Source organism: Carassius carassius, chromosome 1, assembly GCF_963082965.1.
Source record: "Carassius carassius chromosome 1, fCarCar2.1, whole genome shotgun sequence".
Lineage (NCBI taxonomy): Eukaryota > Metazoa > Chordata > Actinopteri > Cypriniformes > Cyprinidae > Carassius > Carassius carassius.
In genome coordinates, this window is record NC_081755.1 from 12,841,590 (window position 1) to 12,864,967 (window position 23,378).

Sequence of the window (23,378 nt, forward strand, 5' to 3'; positions counted from 1 at the left end):
TATAAATCCTTAAAATTTGTTAAGAATAAAAAAAGCCCTTAAGCTGTCCTCTATATTGGAATTAAATAATTTAATTTAAAAGCCCATTTTGTAGTATTGTTTTCTTTTCTTTTTTAAGTGTGTTTGTTGTTATAATTTTGGTTATGCTCAACCAAGTCTGAATAGTTGTGGATATTTTTGGGAATGTGTTCATGTACCTTGTTTGGTTGTAATGTTGTTGCAATAAAGGAAAAAAATACACACTCCACTTCTGGTCTTTCTTCCTCTCGTCGCTTCGCTCCAGTCCAGCGGGAGGCGCTAAACACACGTTTGTTTGACAAACATCATTAAACCTCAGAGGAAGAAGTTCAGTTTCACCGCGCTCTCTGTTGTTGTTATGTCGGCGTGCTGCCTTCATACAAATAGTTAGACATGCTTCTAAGAGAGAAAAAATACAGATTTTGAATCAGTTCAGTAAATACCTGTAATATCCTCACATTCGTGAGTTTTGAAGCGAGCAGGAATATCTGGAAGAGTTTATCATCTGAACTGAGATCTGCTGCTGTGAAAATTATGTTTATTAAAGAAGAGAGAGAAGAGAACACGAGTGAACCAGAAACCTGGAGAATAAAACACGAGGAACCAGAAACCTGGAGAATAAAACATGAGGAACCAGAAACCTGGAGAATAAAACACGAGGAACCAGAAACCTGGAGAATAAAACACGAGGAACCAGAAACCTGGAGAATAAAACAAGAGGAACCAGAAACCTGCAGAATAAAACAAGAGGAACAAGGAGGTTGGTGTTTATTCTTATTTATTTTACTTTATTATTATTATTTTTTTATTCTTCATTCATCTTTAATGACAGTTTGTGGTAACGTTACATTAGGCTTACAAAGTTTTACTTATCGGGTGTTTTGGTGCCCTGGAGAATTTCTGTGGAGACATTTGTGGGTGTTTTTATATAAAGTCTAGGTGTAGACTGCGGCACTCAAGACTTACCCATAGGTTTTTATTAATAGGCGAAGTTCCTCCTTTATGTATTTCATATGAAGTTCCTTTGACTATTTTGTATCATTCAATGTTATTGAACCACATTTTGTGCAGTATGAATAAAGGGGGATAAATTAAAGTGCTTGCAGTATCCTTTAATAAAATATAAACAATATACAAACAATAAAAGCATAATCTAAAAAACCATGTCTTGTGCATTATAAAGAATATAATACAGTTGGTTTGATACCTTTATCTCAAACTGTGTCAGTTTAATTGAAGTGAGTATATTATATAAAACTGTTGATTCAATAATGTATATAAAAACAACAAAGGCATCATCTGAAAAACAATGCCTTGTGCATTATACTGAATAATATTCTGTATATTTTACAGTTGGTTTCATCAAATGATGTCCTTTAATGGATTTAAATTATTGCATACATTAAAAGTTGTAAAATTATTTTAAAACCCATAAAATGGTAATTAAAAAAATTGAACTTTGTGCAATAACGGATGTTTTTCTGAATATTTTAGTATTGGTTTTACATTATAATGTCACGTAGTTAAATCGTTTATTTAATTTAAATGGTTCATTGTTCATTTTCCCCCAAGAAATTAAGCCTTGTGCAACGTAAAGGGCATGGATTTATGACTATCCGAGTTAGTTTGGGCTCAAAACATAACAGCCTTAAAGAGTTCAATTGGCAAAAAAAAAAACCGAATGGCTAATGTCAAACTAACTTTATCGCCGTCGAAAACCACTACACGAGCACTGCACCAACTGCATAAAACACCTAAACACTATAAAACACTATAAAGTAGCAACAATGTCATTTGTAAAGTAGCCTACAGTCTTAGGCACATTAGTATTTTCACCCCCAAAAAGGGTTTTAAGCCAGTTATTTATATCTTTTGCTGTAGTATGTCAGTAGGAAATGTCAGTTTACATTTCCAAACATTCATTTTGCCATTAATTTTAATAATAATCTAGTAAGATTGTTGAATGCACATGCAGTCTGACAACAGACGGCCTAAGACTAAGACTTTTGGACAGTAGTGTGTACTGTATAAAGTACGTATAATTAGATTAAGTATATTTTAATAAGTGTAATAAAAGTACCGTATGTTTAGGACTATAAGTCGCATCAGTACAAAAATACGTCATGACGAGGAAAATAACATATATAAGTCGCACTGGACTATAAGTCGCATTTATTTAGAACCAAGAACCGAGAGAAAACATTACCGTCTACAGCCGCGAGAGGGCGCTCAATGCTGTCTAGTGTACGTAGGCTAAAGGAGCACTGAGCAGCATAGAGCGCCCTCTCGTGGCTGGAGACAGTAATGTTTACTATTGATTCATTTCTCTTGGTTAATTTCTCTCGGTTCATGTCAAATTAATTTTGATAAATAAGTCCAGGGTTCCCGCGGGGTCTTAAAAAGCCTTAAAAGCATTGAATTTATTAATTTGGAAATAATACCTTAAAAAGACTTTAAAAAGTCTTGAATTTTGATGTCTGGGTCTTAAAAATTGTGCTGTATGTAACTTCTCTGTACTGTAATTTTCCTCAAAAGTTTCATTTGTCAACCACGTTTATTTTGATTAAATGACATAGTATAAATAAAGAGTGGCGGAACCAATAATTGAGAACGCAACGCAGCCCCAAATCACAGTACAAAATACTGCGAACATGTGATGCCTTCAGTAAATGAAGATCACGTGCTACAGCACTACAACCATAGACTGCAAGTCTGCAACACAACACACAACACAGACCTCAAGCAACAAGCAAAGGAGAAGCGCGAAAAATCAAAGAAAATCTCAGCATTCCAGAGGAAAGGTTGACTGACGCCGTTATATTTTTAACGTTTGATTTTACGTTAGCTAGCTACCAATTTCATTCTGAGGTTATGGGGAAATCTAAAGTTAATGAAGCGTGGCTGGATAAAAACTCTTTTCGTCATTGGTTAAAACCAGTGGACAGCAACGTTTTTTGAGGCTTTTTGCACCATATGCAAAAAAAAAAAGGATTCAGCTAGGTACAAAGGGGAATGAAGGCATTAGAGTCTCATGCCAAGTCTTCCAAGCACATGAACGCTCTCAATGGACAAAAACAAACTCCTTCAATCGCCTGTGTGTTTCAACCAATGTGCCTGAAGCGGCAGCAGGAGCCAATGTTAGCCAGCTTGTGCTAGCGCTGAAGACCCTCCAGCTTATGACCGCATTTGGGTGCACATTTTTGAGATGTGACCTCATGTTGCTAGTTGTCGAATGGTATGCTAACTGTATCGTAAATAGCTTGCATACAACAATCTCGTGGGTCAACAATTTTACCTCATTTTCTCTGCTGCGGTCGAGTTGGGCTCTGCACTTGCTGGCATCTTCCATGAAGATGCGTCAACTTTCAGCGTGAAAGTGAAAGTGACATTCAGCCAAGTATGGTGACCCATACTCAGAATTTGTGCTCTGCATTTAACCCATCCGAAGTGCACACACACAGAGCAGTGAACACACACACACACACACTGTGAGCACACACCCGGAGCAGTGGGCAGCCAATTATGCTGCGGCGCCCGGGGAGCAGTTGGGGGTTCGATGCCTTGCTCAAGGCCACCTAAGTCGTGGTATTGAAGGTGGAGAGAGAACTGTACATGCACTCCCCCCACCCACAATTCCTGCCAGCCCGGGACTAGAACTCACAACCTTTCGATTGGGAGTCCGACTCTCTAACCATTAGGCCACGACTTCCCGTGAGGCTGTGAGGCTGTGAGACTTCCCGCGACTCTTGTGAGGCTGTGACCTGTCCCTGAACCCTCAGGCGCGCTAGCGCGCCCACTCGCAAAGCAGACAACCACGCCTCTACTACCGCGAGCCTTTTTTTCCACATTTTTTTTTATTCGAATATTAATTTTCACCTTCGAAATTTTTTTTTTTTTTAACTATTCGAATACATATTTGAATTTAGAATATTAGTTGACAGCCCTAGTGAACACACACCCGGAGCAGTGGGCAGCCATTTATGCTCTGGCAGAGAGAGCACTGTATATGAACTCCCCCCACCCACAATTCCTGCAGTCACGAGACTCGAACTCACAACCCTTCAATTGCAAGTCCGACTCTTTAACCATTAGGCCACGACTTCCCTATTGGGTCCACGCCAACAATGAAAGCCGAGGTGTTGTGGACTCTTAACACAATCACTAAACACAAGTCCTACAATGGAAATGAGGGTATCTCAGAGCTTTTCAAATGCATGTTCCCTGACTCTGACATCGCTAAAACGTTTACTTGCGGTCACGATAAAAGAGAATTTGACGGAAATGGCTGTCCTTGATAAAGAGATTGCTGCCCTGAGTGAAGAGCCAAGGAATTGACTGTGTTTCTTAATTTAATTTATTGTTGAGTTCTGATTTTCAATGTTTATTGTTCAGGGGTCTCTCAGTTCCCCAATATTCCCAGCATGGATTAAGTAGCTAGCTAATGTTAAAAACAACTAAACATTGTTCGGCAAACTTTCTTGTGAACTTGTCATAAATGAACACAAGTTCAAGGATTTTGTTTTTCTTTGCTGGAAGGGATGTGAATTAATTTTTTATATAAATGGTCTTAAAAAGACTTGAATTTAACTTGAAGAAACCTGTAGGAACCCTGAAGTCGCACCTGACTATAAGTCGCAGGACCAGCCAAACTATGAAAAAAAGTGCGACTTATAGTCCGGAAAATACGGTATACGTTCATATGTGTTAAGGGCAAGATTTTCGCTGGAGGAAACGGCTGTGGTGTGATGAACGGTGAATAGAGAGAAAACTTTACAGTAGATGACAAACCGATTGCTCCCTCTTTTGTAAACTGTATTTATGACAAAGAACTGCACAAATACAGATATTCTAACAATCTATCGTTAAACACACACCTTGTGTCCTCTGTTTGTGTTTGAGTCCGCTCGCGCTGCTCCGCGCGGTCTGCTGATTGAAGAGCGTGTTGAAAGACGAGGAGGAGACAGGTCTGCTGCTGTTTTCATATAACATTTAAGCGGTCAGACTCTGAGGCGATCGTGAATTTGTGTACAGTTTATGAAGCCCCACTAAAAAAGCCTAGCGATGCCCATGCTTCGTGTGTACATTTCAGAGAATCAGGACAAATATTTCAATCGATCTCTCAGGCATTTAAGAGGCACAGAAATGAGGCACCGAAATCTGCGCGCTGATTCGGTTTGGTGCATACCGGTTCCATAGGTACCGGTGCCATATTTGTACCGGGTTTCGGTACCCAACCATATGAATCTTATATGATTTTTTTTTTTATTCAGTTTTTTTATTTTACGTTTTTGAGAATCGATAGAGTATCGCCCAATAAAATATCGCAATACTCCCGTGTATCTATATTTTCTTACACCCCTATACCACTTTGTTTTTTACATTTCAGGATGAGGTTCACAGAAACAGAGATAGCAAGTGCATTTTGTTTGTTTTCTTTATTTAACAAAAGATATACTGCTTGTAACTAATGGCACTAGAATTTTTGATTATTTTAATCATAGGCCTAAAATTTTTATTTTTGTTCTGTTTTAAATAGCATTACATTTAAATGATTTGAAATAAGCGAAAATAAAATATTTACAGAGTTTGTAGTTTTAAGTTTCTTAACCTTTTTTTTTGTTTTATCAGTATTTACATGATTTCTGATATTAATAGTAAAATGTGTCTTATACACAGATGCAACTTATGTATTTTTTTCCTGATCTGGTGTAACTTAGTCCTATATTGTGCTGCATGATTAAACAAATATATTATAAAAAAAAGGGGACCATTTAAAAAAATAAATGAATAAAACAATCATATTATGTTCATTATACTCCAACCCACAATAATTTTAACCCTTAAAACCTGTTGCAATTCTGAGGGTGTCCTTGAAAAATCTTCTCTGCAAGGGGTCCCTGGCACCAAAATGTTGTAAACTTCATTCTAGTGCTAGTGGACAGGCATCCATATACAGCACAGACTGGTGTGGAAGGAGGAACTGTGCGGTAAACCAGTTTATACTGAAAACCGGTGTATATTTTCGATTCTGATGTTAATTTTGAATATACCGCCATACCGGTGTATTTAATTACTCAGCGTTCGAAACAAACGTTATACTGTGTGACACTGTTTCAGACGGACCCTTTACAATGTTGCACTTCTAAGCAGCGACTGCGAGGCGTGGTGAGGGTAAACACAGTAGTGCTCTGGTGTTACGGTATAACGCATGTTTCACACAGTTCTTCTGCAGTGCGTATTAACTGATTCATACTGCACGAGGTGTCAAGGAGCGGTGCTCTGCAGCAGTGCAGCGATTGTCTATTTTTGCTGAGCTGCAGGCACTGAATTAAAGTGAAAGTGCATTGTTCGCTGGAAAAATGAACATGGATTGACATGGAAACGCAGTCACATGCAATAAGTGCCTTATTTCACAGGCTCGCGTGAGCGTCCAGGATACACGACAAAAGCTGTTTTAATACAAGAACGAACACTTGACACAAGATAAAATGTAGAAAATCTTATATTATTGTTAATGTAGTTACCATGTATTTGTATTTGCAGTACTAAAACTAACCACTAACTAACCAGCCTGATTTTGAACAGTTACTTTTTAAATAGCCTGTCTCAATCTGCAGCAATACATTTCATTCATTTTGTGCTGTTTTTGCGCTCTCATCTGAGTGAACGCTTCCGGTATTTGAGTCCGCGCTTCTACAGCAAATGTGTCCTGTGCATTCATATACGCTGAATACTGCCAAAGATTATGTATTTATAAGCTCAAATTAACGAGTTCAATTAAAGGTCCCTATCTAACTCGTTTTAGAGTTGGTAACACGTTTTGAAGTCGGCAAAAAGCAGCGTCATACACAGGATAAACATGAGCGATCATGTTTACATTAACCCTTATGTCATCACTGTCCCTTCAGAAAACTTGTGCACATCCCTAGTCCTCTTCTCATAGTATTATATGTAGCTGTTGTTGTAATGCTTAAATATAACAATTAATTTGAAATAACCCAATAAATTATTATTGTTTGGGATTTAAGACAAGCCTGGGGCTGTCCTAAATTTAAGAAGTTATTTACGATGATTTTTAAGAAGATTCTTTTCAAGAATTTGAATTCTTCTTAGGTTTAGTCTTAAGAACAAACTTAAGAAAAAAGATAAGAACATTCTTAAGAAGATTTTTTTGGGGAATACAAAATATTCTTATCTTTTTTTCTTAAGTTAGAAAATAAGAAGAAATTGGCAGTTAAGAAGAATTTTATTCTTAAGAATGTTTCGTGAATCTGACCCCAGATTTGTATGTCGAGTAGCCATCTGGCGCCATCTGCTGTTAAAATCTAAGTTCAGAATTGATTCCAGAGAAATTGCAATGCATTCTTAAAATCTAAGAATCGATCCACAAATCGATTCTGCATCGATTTATCGTCCCAGCCCTAGATGTCACATGTTTGTTGGGTTTAAACGCAGGTGTGTAAAATGTCAGTGCAAGATTTACGTGGCGTGTGTGATGTTGAGTCTAATGTGCAGCATTTATTAGGGGCCATGCCCGAAGGTGCAAGGCACCTATTGTTTTCGTTCCCATTCTTATTATTAGGGGCCAAGCACAGAAGGTGCGAGGCACCTATTGAAATCATTGGCATTCTTCTTCTTCCGCCGCAAGTCTATGGCAGCCCATAGAACCGCTTGTGGGAAAGTTGGGAACTTTGGTACACTGATAGAGGACAGTCTCAACATTAACCAAGCAAATTTAAAGCCTCTAACTCCAACTCTCTAGCGCAAAATTAAGTTTTTTCGCTATTTTCAATTGTTCGAAATACCTACTTTTTCGAACTCGTCCTAGACGGTTAATCCGATTTTCACAAAAATTGGCTCACATCATCTTCAGACCACGCCGGCAAAAAGTTAAGGTATTCAAGTTTAGTCGTCCGACCGTTCTCGAATGACACGTGAATGGATTCTACAAAAATCAAGCAAAAATGCATGTGAGGCTATATCTCGGCAACGGTTTGGCGTATTGAGACCAAACTTGGTTTGTGTTATAACAAGCATGACCTGAGACTACCTGTCAGGAGATATGAAAAATGCATATTTGTGCTTATAACTTCTGAATGGTTTGGTCAAAAATCACAAAACTGATCTCTTTAGATTTGGAGGGTCATGGTGAGTCGAATGATATACAATTTTCCTGTATCAGCCATTTTAGCCGCTGGCAATTTTGAATTATGTTCTAAAATGCTGTATTTTTTAATGCATTATCGCAGCGTTATGAAAATAATTACAAAAATGTTTGGCTCCATGCCCTGATGGTACTCAAAAAGTTTGGGGGCAGCACCACCTTATGGTCAAAAGTTATAATGAAATGTAAAAATAAAATGCTAATAACTTTTGAATAAATTAGACTATTGAAATCAAAGTGATCTCCCTATATTCTTTGGGTCATGCCGAGAACATCAATACCAATTATGCCAAAATTGGCCATACTTCCTGTCCGCCATTTTGATTAATGTTGAAAAACTACTTTTTCAAACTCCTCCTAGACTGTTTGTCAGATTTTCACCAAATTTGACTCAGATCATCTTCAGACCAAATTGGCAAAAGTTATGGGTTTCGTGTCGATATACAAAACGGTTTTAAGTTTAACGCATTAACAAATTTGCTGGAAAGATGCCAAAATGCATCTGAGGCTGTATCTCTGCAAACCTTTTTATATATTTGTACCAAACTTTGTATGTGTCAATGTCACCTCACACTGACCATGCCACATCAATTTGGTAACAGCGCCACCTATTTGTCAAGAATAATAAACCATTTATTAACCATTAATAATTACATTTATAAAAATGCTAATAACTTTTTATTGCATCAGCCTATTGCAAATAATTGTACTCAAAATATTCATATAAAATATTCATTATTATTCACAGCCCATATTATTATTTTCAGAAGACCATAATAATAAAAAAAATTATCAATTGATAATTAATCATTATTTTTATGAAAATCATTGTTATCTGTAAACCTAGCGTTTGAAGAAGGCTTTAAGACCAAGCGGAATCCTCTGTTGGCTGCTCCCGCTTCAGCGAGCGTGACTCATGCTAACTGACCCAACATTTAACAAGGCAGGAAAACATTCAGTCTGCCTGAAGGATGATGTATTTCATTGTAAGTTAAATCTGTTAAATAGAGCGATCGAGAGAGGGAGAGGCAGAACAAAAAACCCTAGTGTAGGCTATTCTTAAATTTGGATCTCATTAGATTAAAGTACAAATCCAAACACTAGAAGCAACCTACACTCTATAAGTGTTCTTTCATTGAAAAGTATGCATTTTATTTACAGGCTATATGGTAAAAATAATATTTTAGTTCAAAACTTTAATTCCATTGTTTAAAAAAAATGTTTCATAGACTTTCAGTTGTTATGCTTTAAAATCCCATGCCATTTGCAATTTTACAGTATTTTCACCTCCAAAACACTCACCTTTGAAGTCACAATTCTATAATGGTCTGATTTACTTAGGCCGATGGCATTTTTAAATGACATTTATTATATATATATATATTTTTTTTTTTTTTTGAATAATTGTAGCCTTCATAAATAGGTGAAGCATTGTTTTCTTGTAGAAAATAAGGGTTTATTCTTTAAGAATAAACAACATTGTTAATTCATAGAAATAATTGAAGCAATTAAAACCTTTTTTTTAAACTTGAATTTCAATTCTATTAAACTGACTTTTAAAATTTTAAGTATTTTATAAGTATAGTCTATTAGTTAAAAAGTGTAAAATGTCACAGTGCATGTTAAATAGCCTAAATTAATTTATGTTAACAATATAATTAGAACTAACAATATAATTTGATTTTCTTTTTGAATGAACAATTTCTGTATAAAATGGGACAGCAACCTTTATAACAAACATTTTTAAATCGTCCACAGCTGAGCAACGCAGGAGGCGGAGCTACGCAGAGCGCCCGAAGTGAATGTGATGCACAAAGTCATTATCAGATGCAATGAAAGCATCTGCCAAAAAAAAAAAAAAAAACCTGGATAGCTTAGACATCTGTAAGACATCTGCTAAAGATCTGGGAATTATCTGCTGTTTACTCTGATAAACGTCTCCGAAGCAGTTTTACATGCATTCTAATAAATATCTATTTGACATCTGACAGGAAACATCTTAGAGACGTACTTCAGATAAACAAGCACTCTTAAAAATACATATTGCATGATGCAGACATAAAATGTACATCTCCGAGATGTACATGTGCATTAAGTTTGGTAGACCTATATGCTTGCATAGTTGTTTGTATCCAAACATTTTCACTCATTTGTGATCATTTTATTATTTAGCCTACTGTTGATTTTCGGTAATAGTGGCCCACTGCAAAAAAAATAACTTACCCCGCTATTGTTGGGTTAATAATTTAGAAAACAGAATCTAGATTGTTAACTGTATTTATTGAATGAATGCAGAGCGGACCATCAGCGTGCGCTTTCAGAAGTATAAATTGAAGAAGTCTGCGTCCGCGCTGGCTGTTTACTGGATCGTATTGTTCATGCGGAAAGTATAACACAGGCTTTACCATCGCAACTTCTTTGTGCTGTTACTCCTTTCAAGCTGAATTTCACAAAATTGGTCAGCTCCCCGACAGCATCAGGTGTTTTATTTATGGGGAGTAGAATTATTTATTTATTTCAATGAATGTAATAGATTAGATATCATAATATTTAGACTATAATATTATAAATCAGGTTGGTTTGTATTGGTGACGTAATATGTGAATGATATGCATGCGGCCTGCGAGACTTGCACTTGGACCATAGTGCGGCCCGCTGGAAAAAAAGGTTGAGAACCACTGACCTAGATAAACCCCAGGCTGCTGACTTCAACACTCTGCTCACCTCATTTGATCTCAAGCGAGTGTCTACTACAGCGACTCACAAATCAGGCAACCAACTGGACCTCATCTACACAAGCTGTTGCTCCGTGGATAGCTCTTTAGTTGTTCCACTGCACACCTCAGACCCCTTCCTCATTACTGCTAACCTAGCACTTACTCCTGAAGCGATACATACTCCAACGCAGGTCACCTTTCAATGGAACCTACGCTCACTCTCTCCATCTTGCCTATTTTCTGTGGTTTCATCCTCACTTCCTTCACTCTCTCAGTTTTCAGCTCTGGACACGAACAGTGCTAAGGACACTCTTTGCTCCACTCTAACCTCTTCCTTGGACACATTTTGCCTGCTGTCGTCTAGACCAGCATGCACCACCCCATCTGCCCCCTGGCTGTCCGAGGTTCTCCGTAACCATCGCTCTAAACTCAGGGCTGCTGAGAGGAAATGGCATAAATCAAGAAACTCTACCGACCTCAATGTGTATTAGACTCTCCTCTCTTCCTTCTCTGCAAATGTCTTCACAGCTAAAACATCCTACTACCACAACAAAATTAACTATTTTGTGATGCTCAGACACTCTTTGGGGCTGTTTACACCTGGCCACTTCATGCGTTTTCTCAGATCGGATAGCTATCTGATTTATCAAAACGGTTCCATTTACACCTGGTCACATGAATGTGTTTTTGCGAAACGGATTTAAATCCGATCTTCAATTCCCGCGCTATATGCAGATTTAATGGAGTGCACGTCACCGAAAGCAACAGATATGAGCTGCATTTTATTGATCATCAGCTAAAATTTCAAAATCAAAGACTGCAATAAGAGAGAGCGGCAACAGCACTGGTAAGATCATTTCATTTCTCTACTATTAATGATGATGATTGTGTGTTAAGCGTTCGCGACTTACTTTGACTTTGATTTGCGATAGTTTGCACATTGGTTTAATGAATATATGCTCAGCTTCTCATCTGGTGGTGCGTGTTCCAGTAGCGTCGTCATATCTGGCTATAACATTACATATAGCCTATAACACGCCCTCACACGTTTATTTTTTTAGCATTTTGGGGAGGAGTACAATTTACATATGTGGTTTTAACAACCAGATGCATTTACACTTGTCTAGTTTTGTCTGGAATGCGGCCCAGACCACCTCCTGAAGTGGTTTGAGCGATCGGATTCAAATCCGTCTCAAACGCGTTTCGGAGGGCATTTACACCTGGTCTTTTCACGATCGGATAGCTATCCGATCTGAAAAAAAAAAATGAAGTGGCCAGGTGTAAACGGCCCCTTTAAAACTTTCTCTTCTCTTCTTAATCCATCTCCACCTCCTTCTCCATCGACTCTTACAGCTGACGACTTTGCAGTTTTCTTCACAAATAAGACAAGAACCATCAATGACCAATTCTCCACAATGTAGACTGAGGACAGCTTCACAATGACAAATGCACTCTCTCTCCTCTCCACTCTCAGATATGGATGTTTCCAAACTTATCCTGTCCAGTCATCCTACTACTTGTCCACTTGATCCGATCCCCACTCACCTCCTTCAAGCGATCTCTTCTTCAGTCATACCTTCACTTTCTCACATTATCAACTCCTCTCTTCACTCTGGAACATTTCCCTCAGCATTTAAGCAGGCTCGGGTAAGCCCACTGCTTAAGAAACCATCTCTAAATCCAGCGCTTCTAGAAAACTACAGACTGGTATCCCTTCTTCCATTCATTGCAAAGACACTTGAGCGAGTTGTGTTCAACCAGCTCTCTATGTTCCCTTGTACAGAACAACCTCCTGGACAGCAACCAATCTGGCTTTAAAAGTGGCCACTCAACTGAGACTGCCCTGCTCTCGGTTACTGAAGCCCTGCGACTGGCAAGAGCAACTTCAAAATCATCAGTACTCATCTTACTGGACGTGTTTGCTGCTTTTGACACCGTTAATCACCAGATTCTCCTGTCCACCCTGAGAAGTCCTCCAATCTCCAGTCCTACCTCTCCAATAGATCCTTCAGCGTGTCTTGGAGGGGTGATGTTTCAAAGTCACAACAACTTGCTACTGGGGTTCCTTAAGGCTCAGTACTTGGAGCATTTATCTTCTCCATCTACATGACGTCATTAGGATCTGTCATTCAGAAGCATGGCTTTTCTTATCACTGCTTAGCTGATGACACCCTGACGGTAGCTGATCTCATTTTAGCCTGTCTGAGTGACATTTCTAGCTGGATGAATGGCCATCACCTTCAGCTCAACCTTACCAAGACAGAACTTCTGGTGGTTCCAGCTAACCCATAGTTTCATCACAACTTCTCTATACAGCTGGGTTCGTCAACCATAACTACTGCCAGAACAGCCAGAAACCTAGGAGTTGTGATGGATCATCAGTTAAGCTTCACAGGCCTTATTGCTACAATGACCCTTTCCTGCAGATTTGCCTTATACAACATTAGGAAGATTAGACCCTTAGTGTCAGAGCAAGCCACACAACTTCTTGTCCAAGCTCTTGTTCTCTCCAGACTGGACTATTGTAATGCTCTCCTGGCGGGCCTTCCAACATGTACTATCAAGCCTCTGCAACTATTCCAGAATGCAGCAGCGAAGGTTGTCTTCAATGAGCCAAAAAAAGCTCACGTTACTCCTCTCCTAATCAGGTTACACTGGCTACCAGTAGCCGTTCGCATCAAATTCAAGGTACTGATGCTTACCTACAAGACAACCACTGGCACGGCACCAACATTCCTAAACTCACTAGTTCAATCTTATGTGCCCTCCAGAAGTTTGTGCTCTGCACGTGAATGACACTTTGTGGTTTCATACCAAAGAAGTTCAAAATCACTCTCACTGACCTTTTTCTGGACTTTGCCCAGCAGGTGGAATGACCTCCCGATCTCAATTCATACAGCTGAGTCTTTACTCATTTTCAAGAAACATCTAAAGACTTTTTCGCCAGCACTTAACCAAATAATACTAGCACTTTTCTTTCTTTTCTTGTCTTTCATAAAAAAAAATAAAATAAAAAAACCCTGGCTATGCATTCTGTACTTGAGACTTTTCATGGCACTTGTATACTGTTGTTGTTGTTTTCTTATTGATCTGATTGCTTCTATTGTTCTCATATGTAAGTCGCTTTGGATAAAAAGTGTCTGCTAAATCATTAAATGTAAATTTCAATGTAAATTTGAAGGTATTTTCTTAAACCAAGAATGAACCGAAATGAAAACATTTAGCTTTTTATCTGTGTGTGTGTATATTTTTGAGAGTAATATAGTGAAGTAAATTTAGGCGTTCCATATACGGGACGGGGTGACAGTTAAAGGGTTAAACTACACTACAGGGCAACATGGAACATCTGACTTAACACAAACGTACGCACATTAAACATAGATGTCAACGCAAGGAAAGCATGGAGAGAGAGAGAGGGAGAGAGAGTGAACGAACTGCAGCGAGAGAGAGCGAGTGCTCACGCGCAATAGACAGTGGAGCGTCATGGCAATATTTACTCACAAACCAATTCACAACCTGTTAAGAACCATCAAAGAATCTCATCACCTTAACTAAAAGGGGTCAAAGCCTAGAAGCGCATCTTAATAGTTAACAAGTGGATACTTGCATTGGTTCTGTAAAGTGTCTGGTCTGTAAAAGTAAAGTGTCCCGGTGCATGTATAATGCGTAGATTACTTTTAGGAGTGAAACCGTTGCCATTTTCAAAGTCCTGAGTGGAGTGCCCTCTATTGGAGTTTATGGTCACTCCAGCTGTTGATTGTGACGAGATATATATATATATATATAGTCCGGTGTTCCCGGCTAAGGATTTTCTAGTCGAATCGGAATTTTCGAATCTTGCTGATATTCCACTGATAGTCGAATCATATGTTTGGGGGCGGGGCAAAATACATTGAGTCAAGTCAGACATTCTACAGCCATAACTACTGATGTTAACACACAGGGAAAATGTGTAACAAATGCTTTGCAGATACAAACGGGGTAAATAATGTTTTTATGTTTTGATTAAAATAGTTAAAATTAAATGTCAGCGAAACCCTAACAATACACATTTTTTACAATAGTGCTCTCGTAATAAAGTTAGCCTATATGACAGTAGTTATTAATGTTCTGTATTTCTGTTTTGAGCTGCGCGCAATGAAGATGGCCAGTAGAGTGAGCATTTGATAGCAGGTTTTTGATCAATGGGATTAAACTCATAATAGCGGATAGCCTAGATTTATGTTTTCAGTTTGAAAAAAAATCTTGTAAAGTTTGTAGATCTAAAATGGTAATTGCCCATTAACAGCAGTATGCAAACGCGCCTTCTGAACTTTATTTACAAAGCGCATTTCTTATTTTTGTTATGCGAACCTGCATGCCACGGTGGTATTACCCATTCTCGTTGTCTACCTACTGTATATAAATGTGTATATAAAATATAAACATTTTACTAGGGCTGTGATGGTGATAAAGTGATGCTTAAAAATGTTTACCCAGTTTCCCTATTAAATTAGTAAAAGTCATTAAATCTGAAGCAAAAAAATTAAATTGTGTATTTACAGACGTTCTCAGCTTTTAACAATATACCAAAAATAAATTATTTTACTTTTATTTCAGAGTACATTGAAGAAAAAGAGGAAAATGAAGAATCAAATCATCAAGAGAAGCAGCATGCATGTGATCAATGCGGTAAAATGTTTTTAGGGGCTTCACTTCTGAAGAAACACTTGAAAGTTCATGCAAAGAAGAAGCCACATTCATGTCATTTGTGTGGTAAGAGTTTTTTGCATCTACAAAGTTTGAAACAACATCAGAAAATACATACTGGTGTGAGAGAGTACATGTGCTTTGAGTGTGAAAAGACTTTTAGTTCAGTGAGCAGTTTAAAACTGCACGAGAGGATTCACACTGGAGAGAAACCTTACAAGTGTTCTCACTGTGACTGGAGATTCAGTCAATCATCAAATCTGAAAAAACATGAGAGGATCCACACTGGAGAGAAACCTTACAAGTGTTCACACTGTGACTGGAGATTCAGTCGGTTAACACATCTGAAAACACATGAAAGGATCCACACTGGAGAGAAACCTTACAAGTGTTCACACTGTGACTGGAGATTCAGTCGGTTAACACATCTGAAAACACATGAGAGCATTCACACTGGAGAGAAACCTTACAAGTGTTCACACTGTGACGAGAGATTCAGTGATTCGACACATCTGAAAACACATGAGAGGATCCACACTGGAGAGAAACCTTACAAGTGTTCACACTGTGACAAGAGATTCAGTGATTCAACACATCTGAAAACACATGAGAGGATCCACACTAGAGTGAAACCTTACAAGTGTTCACACTGTGACAAGAGATTCAGTGATTCGACACATCTGAAAACACATGAGAGGATCCACACTGGAGAGAAACCTTACAAGTGTTCACACTGTGACTGGAGATGCAGTCATTCATCAAGTCTGAAAACACATGAGAGGATCCACACTGGAGAGAAACCTTACAAGTGTTCACACTGTGACTGGAGATGCAGTCGTTCAGGAAATCTGAAAACACATGAGAGGATTCACACTGGAGAGAAACCTTACATGTGTTCACACTGTGACAAGCGATTCATTCAGTCAACAGAGCTGAAAACACATGAGAGGATTCACACTGGAGAGAGACCTTACAAGTGTTCACACTGTGACTGGAGATTCATTCGTACAGGAAATCTGAAAAGACATGAGAGGATTCACACTGGAGAGAAACCTTACAAGTGTTCACACTGTGACAAGAGATTCAGTGTGTCATCGAGTCTGAAAAGACATGAGAGGATTCACACTGGAGAGAAAGCACATCAACGCAATGTACGAGGGAAGTGTTCCATTAAGTCATCTGTTATACACAGTTATACAAAAAACAATCACAGTAAGACCCCGTACACGCGGAGACGCATTTAGTTGTATATGTAAATATTTTGTATGGTATACGTGTTTCGTCCAGACGGATCCAGCATTTTGGGAGAGTGAATTCACATTTTTTTAAACCAGGTCCCAGAGTGGATAAATCTGAAAATGACACCTTTTTTGTTTTTGTGTTCTGCCAATCCATATATTTTGTGAAACAGTGATGTCATCACCCCACGTCTCTACTATAGTCAGACACCGCTACGTCATGTAACACCAACAACAATGGAGGACTACATGTTTGTGTTCATGCTGCTGAAGCTACTGAGCCTATTAGCTTGATTAAACTTACTAGTAGAGCAGCACGATATTGGAAAAAACAACACACATTGTGATAATTTTTCTCTGCAATGTATATTGCGATATGGGAAAAAATCACCAGATGACTTGAACAGCTCTATTTGGGGAAATAAAATTAATGATTGGGGTGATTTTGTAGGTGAATAAATCAGCTAAGGAAATTAAAACTTAGATAAATATGATAGAAAAATGGTACAAATGAAATAAAAAAGTGCTTTATATTCTTCAGTCCAACTGTTACTGTCTGTTACAGTTAAGTCTAATACATTACTGCTGCGTTACATTGCTGACAGAATGCAGTGTTTATAATCTAGAGATTGTAAAGAGGATGTAGCACACGCACTGTCACGTCAAGTGCCAGCGGATTACAGACTTGCTCTAAACTTACAGAAGTATCTAAACATAAAAAATATAAAACAAATAAATTGTTATTCATCTATTGCACAAAAGCAAAATTAACTCATATAAAATACAAACAATTAACAGGTGCAAGCGTATGCAGAGCTTCTATTTAGGCTATAACAGGGATTGGTTTGTCGTACGATGAGATTGATGCAAGATACTGATCCAAAAGCACACGTTTTGTGAATAAAAGTTTAATTTCGGCTAAGCGAGTTTGTCGTTTTTGCTGTTTTCATTTAAAATAAAACATTGAACCAAAAACTAAGCTTTTGTTTTAAAAGGGGGAAAATACCTTATTTATTTTGGTTACATTATCCATCTTATTCGTTTTTGCTAATAAAATTTAGATCTTTAAATGCCAATGGGAATTTGTACCATTGTACTATTTTATGGCTTATGTGTTTTAATTAATGGGCTAACAATGAACCACGAAGTACTATAGTTTTAAAGAGAGGAAATCCAAAGACCTTTTAATTTTTTTGTGTAACAATGCAGATAAAACATTTTCCTTATATTAATAAAAGTTCAAAGTTTAATATGAGAGAATTTGTCATTGTACTGTTTTAGCATGTTTTGTTGTTAAAAATAATAGGCTAATGATGAGCCACAAATTAAGTATTCGTTTGAAGTAAGGAAAATGTAGATTCATTATGCATATTTTTATTGTGTGTTAACAGATTTGTGAGATGTTTGAACTGAGAGGTATTTTAGAGATTATAAATGCAGCGCTCTTTGCTGGCATTCCACCAAACCATATAAACCATGCACACAGCAGCCGCTTGCTTTAGTAAAGAATAACTGTTCTGTGAATGTTGATGCTGTAATAACAAATATTTATTAGGAGTGTGTATGCTGGGATTTCATCAATTTCATGGAGAAAAAAGTAATGTAAATAATAATTAATTTTGAAATAACTTAATCAGAACAGTAACATGATTACTTTTAAAAGAAGTAATCAGATTACATTTTCAGAGTAACTTGCCCAACACTGGAACCAATATACTGTCCATTTACTTTCTCAGCTGTTTGGTTTGGTGGGCTAGAACATAGTAAAAAGGATAATTTAAGAAATTAAAAGAGAGATTAAAAATGCAACTGGAATTGCTTGTGTCTTTGTAACTGGTAGTGAGCTTTTACTCTGTGTTAAATCCTGTAGGGGGACAGTCATTAAAAGTAATCAAAAGCCACATTTGTGTGGCAGTGTCCAGCAGAGTGTTTGAGCGGAGTGGAGCGTCAATAATTTCCACTCCGAGCTCTGAGAATTTAACAATCTCTCTGCACTGGGTTGACCATTTCCCGTTCCTGCTCCACTGATATCAGAAACACCGCTCCACGTCTGAAGTATTTCAGCATGTTTGAAATAGCACAGCTCTGTTCAAAACATATTAAAATATAAAAGGAGAGTTTCAAAGTGGTTTATCATAACACTAGTTTGCAAACTTTTTTTCTACCACATGACAAGCCAATAACGTGGTTGTCAGCATTAAAATGTATAATTGCTGCTTTTTGGGATGCAAATATTGTTTGAGATGAAAATAACAGTACATTTTCGTCAGTTATTTTACCTACGAATCAATGCATTTCTTACAGATTTCTGCTCATTCAAAATCAGATACAGATGAAGTAGCGCTGTATTACATTTGTTTGAATGCATTATTGAGAGAGTGATTGCATGTGAATAAGTGTTGTAGTATTTGCTTAAAGGTGACAGAATGAAAAACTGTATTTACCTTGGCATAGTTGAATAATAACAGTTCTGTACATGGAAACTACATAATATGAGGCTCAAACACCATTGTTTTCTCCTTCTGTTAATCTTGTGCATGCAAAAGACCACTGAAGAATAGTTGAATCAGAACATAACAGACTGTGATATTACAGCCTCAATCACTAATAGTTATTCCCGCAACATTTGCTTATACCCACCAATGTTCAATATCAGCCACCAGCTGAACCTGCACAGCCGAATCATCAGAAGTTCTGCAGCTATTCTGAAGAAACAAGCGTGAATAATCATGGAAATAAATGTTATATTCCAGGCTGTGCAGGGGATGTGATGTGCATGGATGGGTTGGTGTCTGTATTCAGAAAGGAACGTAAAACAAATAATGCATTCTAATAAAATAATGTGAGCCAGTAAAGGGGCATGGTTAGCCGCTTGCTAGCAGTAGCCCGTTACAGTACAGTAAGATTTTACTTGCCATATAAACGGTAAGGAGAGATGAAAAACTGACGTAAAACTTTCTGGAGATTTCAATTATTTATTTTTCATTTTAATGGAATCACAACCTGAAAATTTGTATATTTGTAAAAATTTGGTAATATATGTTGAATTTTGACATTACCAACCTTTAAATTAAGTTGACAGTAAGTAATAAACTGTATTGAGTAGTTGAGCACTTTTCCTTTTTTTTTTTTTTTTTTATAGTTTAATGATTTAATGGAACTGGAAATGCTCCCACGGCTCTCGGCTCCATCCCACTCGTCACATATACCTTCACATAAGCCATAAGTTACTGTGGTTATGATACTTGAAGAGACGTTTATTCTGACATAGTTTTGCACATAGGCTGTGTAATTTCAGGCATAAATTGAGATGGAGGTGAGCATAATTCAGTGTCCACATGCATCTGCGTGGCTCTCACAGTGTCTACACCATGCGCCAGTGGAGCAACAAAATGCAATAGATCCCATTATAATCAGTGATGCTGTTTACAGTAGATGTGGCGCGACGTGACAAATCACAGATAGTAAATTCTTAGTTATTTTTTTTAATTACTGACACTATGTTCACATGATTTTAGTGAATTGACTCGCTACATTTAAACAATATTCTTTGTTGTACTTTCCTGTCAAAACAATGGCGTTCCTATGGAAGTCTTCAGCTTTTAAGAACTGTCGGGTTTTCCGGTAGTGGGTGGTGTTAATGCGCAAACGGCAATCCCATTGGCTGGTGCTCACCTATTATCGTCCTGTTTTGATTTCAACAAAACAGTTTGTCCAAACCATGGCATGCATTTTTGTGAGGTTTCGAGACTGACCTACTTTCCATTGCAACTTGTAAAAGAATTTCTCAGTGTGGTTCAATAAATTAATTCTGAGTCTGATTCTAATATTTAAACAGACGGTTTCTAATGCTAGTTTTTTTTTTTAGGTTAGTTTTTTTTTAAATTAATCTTCTACATCCATGCGTCACTTTTATTATGCAATTAGAAGCTACTTTGTGTCTTTATCTTAATGCGTGGTTTTATTTAAAAAAGGAGCTTTACACACAACCAGAGCTAATGATAATGACCTGTATTGTTATAAATGTGAAAATGTGGCTAGTAAAAATGCTGTGTGGCTAGTAACTTGGCTACATTGGCTAGTGAGCAAAAAACTTAATGTAAAGCCCTGATTGTTAGACTTATAAAACTCACAGGAAGCTCATAAGAAACACAATTATATAATTTATATCATGAAACAAAATGATATAAAACAATACAATTGTGACATTGTTCTTTGAGGAGTAACTACATATTTGTGTTGATCTGAATCTCACAGTTGAATTTGCTGGTTTTGAAGATTAACTTTATTCACTGTAAAAAAAAATTGACTAACAGACTATGTTGACATGATAACATGAAAAATAACACGTTATTTTTAAAATACTGAACATTATTGTAGGTCCTCTATGCCCCGCCTCTTTCAAACGAATAATTTTCTACAAAGTCCCTCCTGCGGAGGACCAGGACAACTAGAGCCCCAGATACAGATCCCCTGTAAAGACCTTGTCCAGACGACCACCAGGACAAGACCACAGGAAACAGATGATTCTTCTGCACAATCTGACTTTGCTGCAGCCTGGAATTGAACTGCTGGTTTCGTCTGGTCAGAGGAGAACTGGCCCCCCATCTGAATTGACTCGCTACATTTAAACAATATTCTTTGTTGTACTTTCCTGTCAAAATAATGGCGTTCCTATGGAAGTCTTCAGCTTTTAAGAACTGTCGGGTTTTCCGGTAGTGGGTGGTGTTAATGCGCAAACGGCAATCCCATTGGCTGGCGCTCACATATTATCGTCCTGTTTTGATTTCAACAAAACAGTTCAAGCGAACGCACAAAACCTGATTAATATTTATAAATCCAGCAGCTCATTAACCTTTAGTAATCCTTGGTGTATTTTATAGTTCTTATTATTAGAATTCATACATTATTTTCCTATCAGTATTTTTGTTAGTTTTTTCCCATTTTTACAAATATGTATGTATGTGTATATATATATATATATATATCAATCAGTCTGGTGGCGAGTAAACTAACATATTTAGTAGTCAATGGCGATTCGATTGCCAAGGTGTCCGTAGAGGGTTGCAACCTAACCAGTAGTCATTATTAGCGCCTGAGCACAAAAATGACACAAACTGAAATGTGTTCTTAATGATGAGAAGAACGTTCCCCTCAAATTTTAATGAAGATAAAAGCAACTTTGTCCAAACCATGGCATGCATTTTTCGTCAGTTTCGAGACTGACCTACTTTCCATTGCAACTTGTAAAAGAATTTCTCAGTGTGGTTCAATAAATTAATTCTGAGTCTGATTCTAATATTTAAACAGACAGTGTTTCTAATGCTAGGTTTTTTTTTAGGTTAGTTTTTTTTTTTTTCAAATTAATCTTCTACATCCATGCGTCACTTTTATTATGCAATTAGAAGCTACTTTGTGTCTTTATCTTAATGCGTGGTTTTATTTAAAAAAGGAGCTTTACACACAACCAGAGCTAATGATAATGACCTGTATTGTTATACATTTATTGATTTGGGTTTGTACAGTGGTTTTAAAAGGGTTGTAAATCTAATTCAAGTAAATATTAGCAGCCATAGTCAACTTTTATCAAGTAATTTCACAACAACAAAAATGTGGCTAGTAAAAATGCTGTGTGGCTAGTAACTTGGCTACATTGGCTAGTGAGCAAAAAAGTTAATGTAAAGCCCTGATTGTTAGATATATAAAACTCACAGGAAGCTCATAAGAAACACAATTATATAATTCATATCATGAAACAAAATGATATACAACAATACAATTGTGACATTGTTCTTTGAGGAGTATTTGTGTTGATCTGAATCCTACAGTTGAATTTGCTGGTTTTGAAGATTAACTTTATTCACTGTAAAAAAATTTAGATAATGTATATTTTAATCTTTCATCTTTGTATCTTTGACTAACAGACTATGTTGACATGATTTAATGTTCAAAAAACACATTATTTTTAAAATGCTGTACATTATTGTAGGTCCTCTATGCCCCGCCTCTTTCAAACGCATAATTTTCTACAAAGTCCCTCCTTCCAACAAGCCCAGTCTGCTCTGCAACTGAGCCAGTGCATTGTGATTGGCCGAACACCGCAAGCACACAACCCCTTTCCATAATCGCAAGCTTCCTCTTTCAAAATAAATGTAAAGACAGTTAATAATGTCTTTAGTTTTACGATCAGTTCAAACCCGAAAGAGGACCAGAGTGGCGTGACAGACACAGTGATGAAGCTCATATGTGTTTGCAGTACACAAGCCATGGACGGATAAGACAGCTGACGCCACTGTTTGACTCTGTCTCTCTCTCACACACACACACAACATGACACATTTGAACAGACAATAGCAAATACTTAAACTAATGACAAAACATACTTACAGTGTCTGATTCAGGAGCACCAGATTGTTGTAGCTAGGGGTGTCGCGATATACCGATATGGGCCATAACCTTGATATTCAAAGGAACAATTATCGATATGTGTTAATTTAGTATGTGAAGATATAGCGGTAATAGTGATAACCACAATATTTAAATCGAACAGTT

The 23,378-nt window shown here is 37.4% G+C and overlaps 2 protein-coding genes across 2 annotated transcripts in view; one reads left to right on the forward strand and one right to left on the reverse strand.

Annotated features, from left to right (window-relative positions):
• Positions 1 to 23,378, reverse strand: part of LOC132146361 (zinc finger protein 658B-like) — a 910,027-nt gene that overhangs the window by 753,674 nt on the left and 132,975 nt on the right. The window lies entirely within an intron of this gene.
• LOC132149231 (zinc finger protein 501-like) lies at positions 346 to 17,511 on the forward strand. The gene is made up of 2 exons (XM_059558319.1): positions 346 to 778; positions 15,499 to 17,511. The coding sequence occupies exons 1-2, from the start codon at positions 553 to 555 to the stop codon at positions 16,830 to 16,832; spliced, it is 1,560 nt and encodes a 519-aa protein (XP_059414302.1). The 5' UTR covers positions 346 to 552; the 3' UTR covers positions 16,833 to 17,511.

Coding starts and splice junctions, on each gene's coding strand:
- LOC132149231 (XM_059558319.1), top strand. CDS start 553: ATGTTTATTAAAGAAGAGAGAGAAGAGAACACGAGTGAACCAGAAACC. Junction 779..15,498: donor AAAACAAGAGGAACAAGGAG/GTTGGTGTTTAT, acceptor CTTTTATTTCAG/AGTACATTGAAGAAAAAGAG.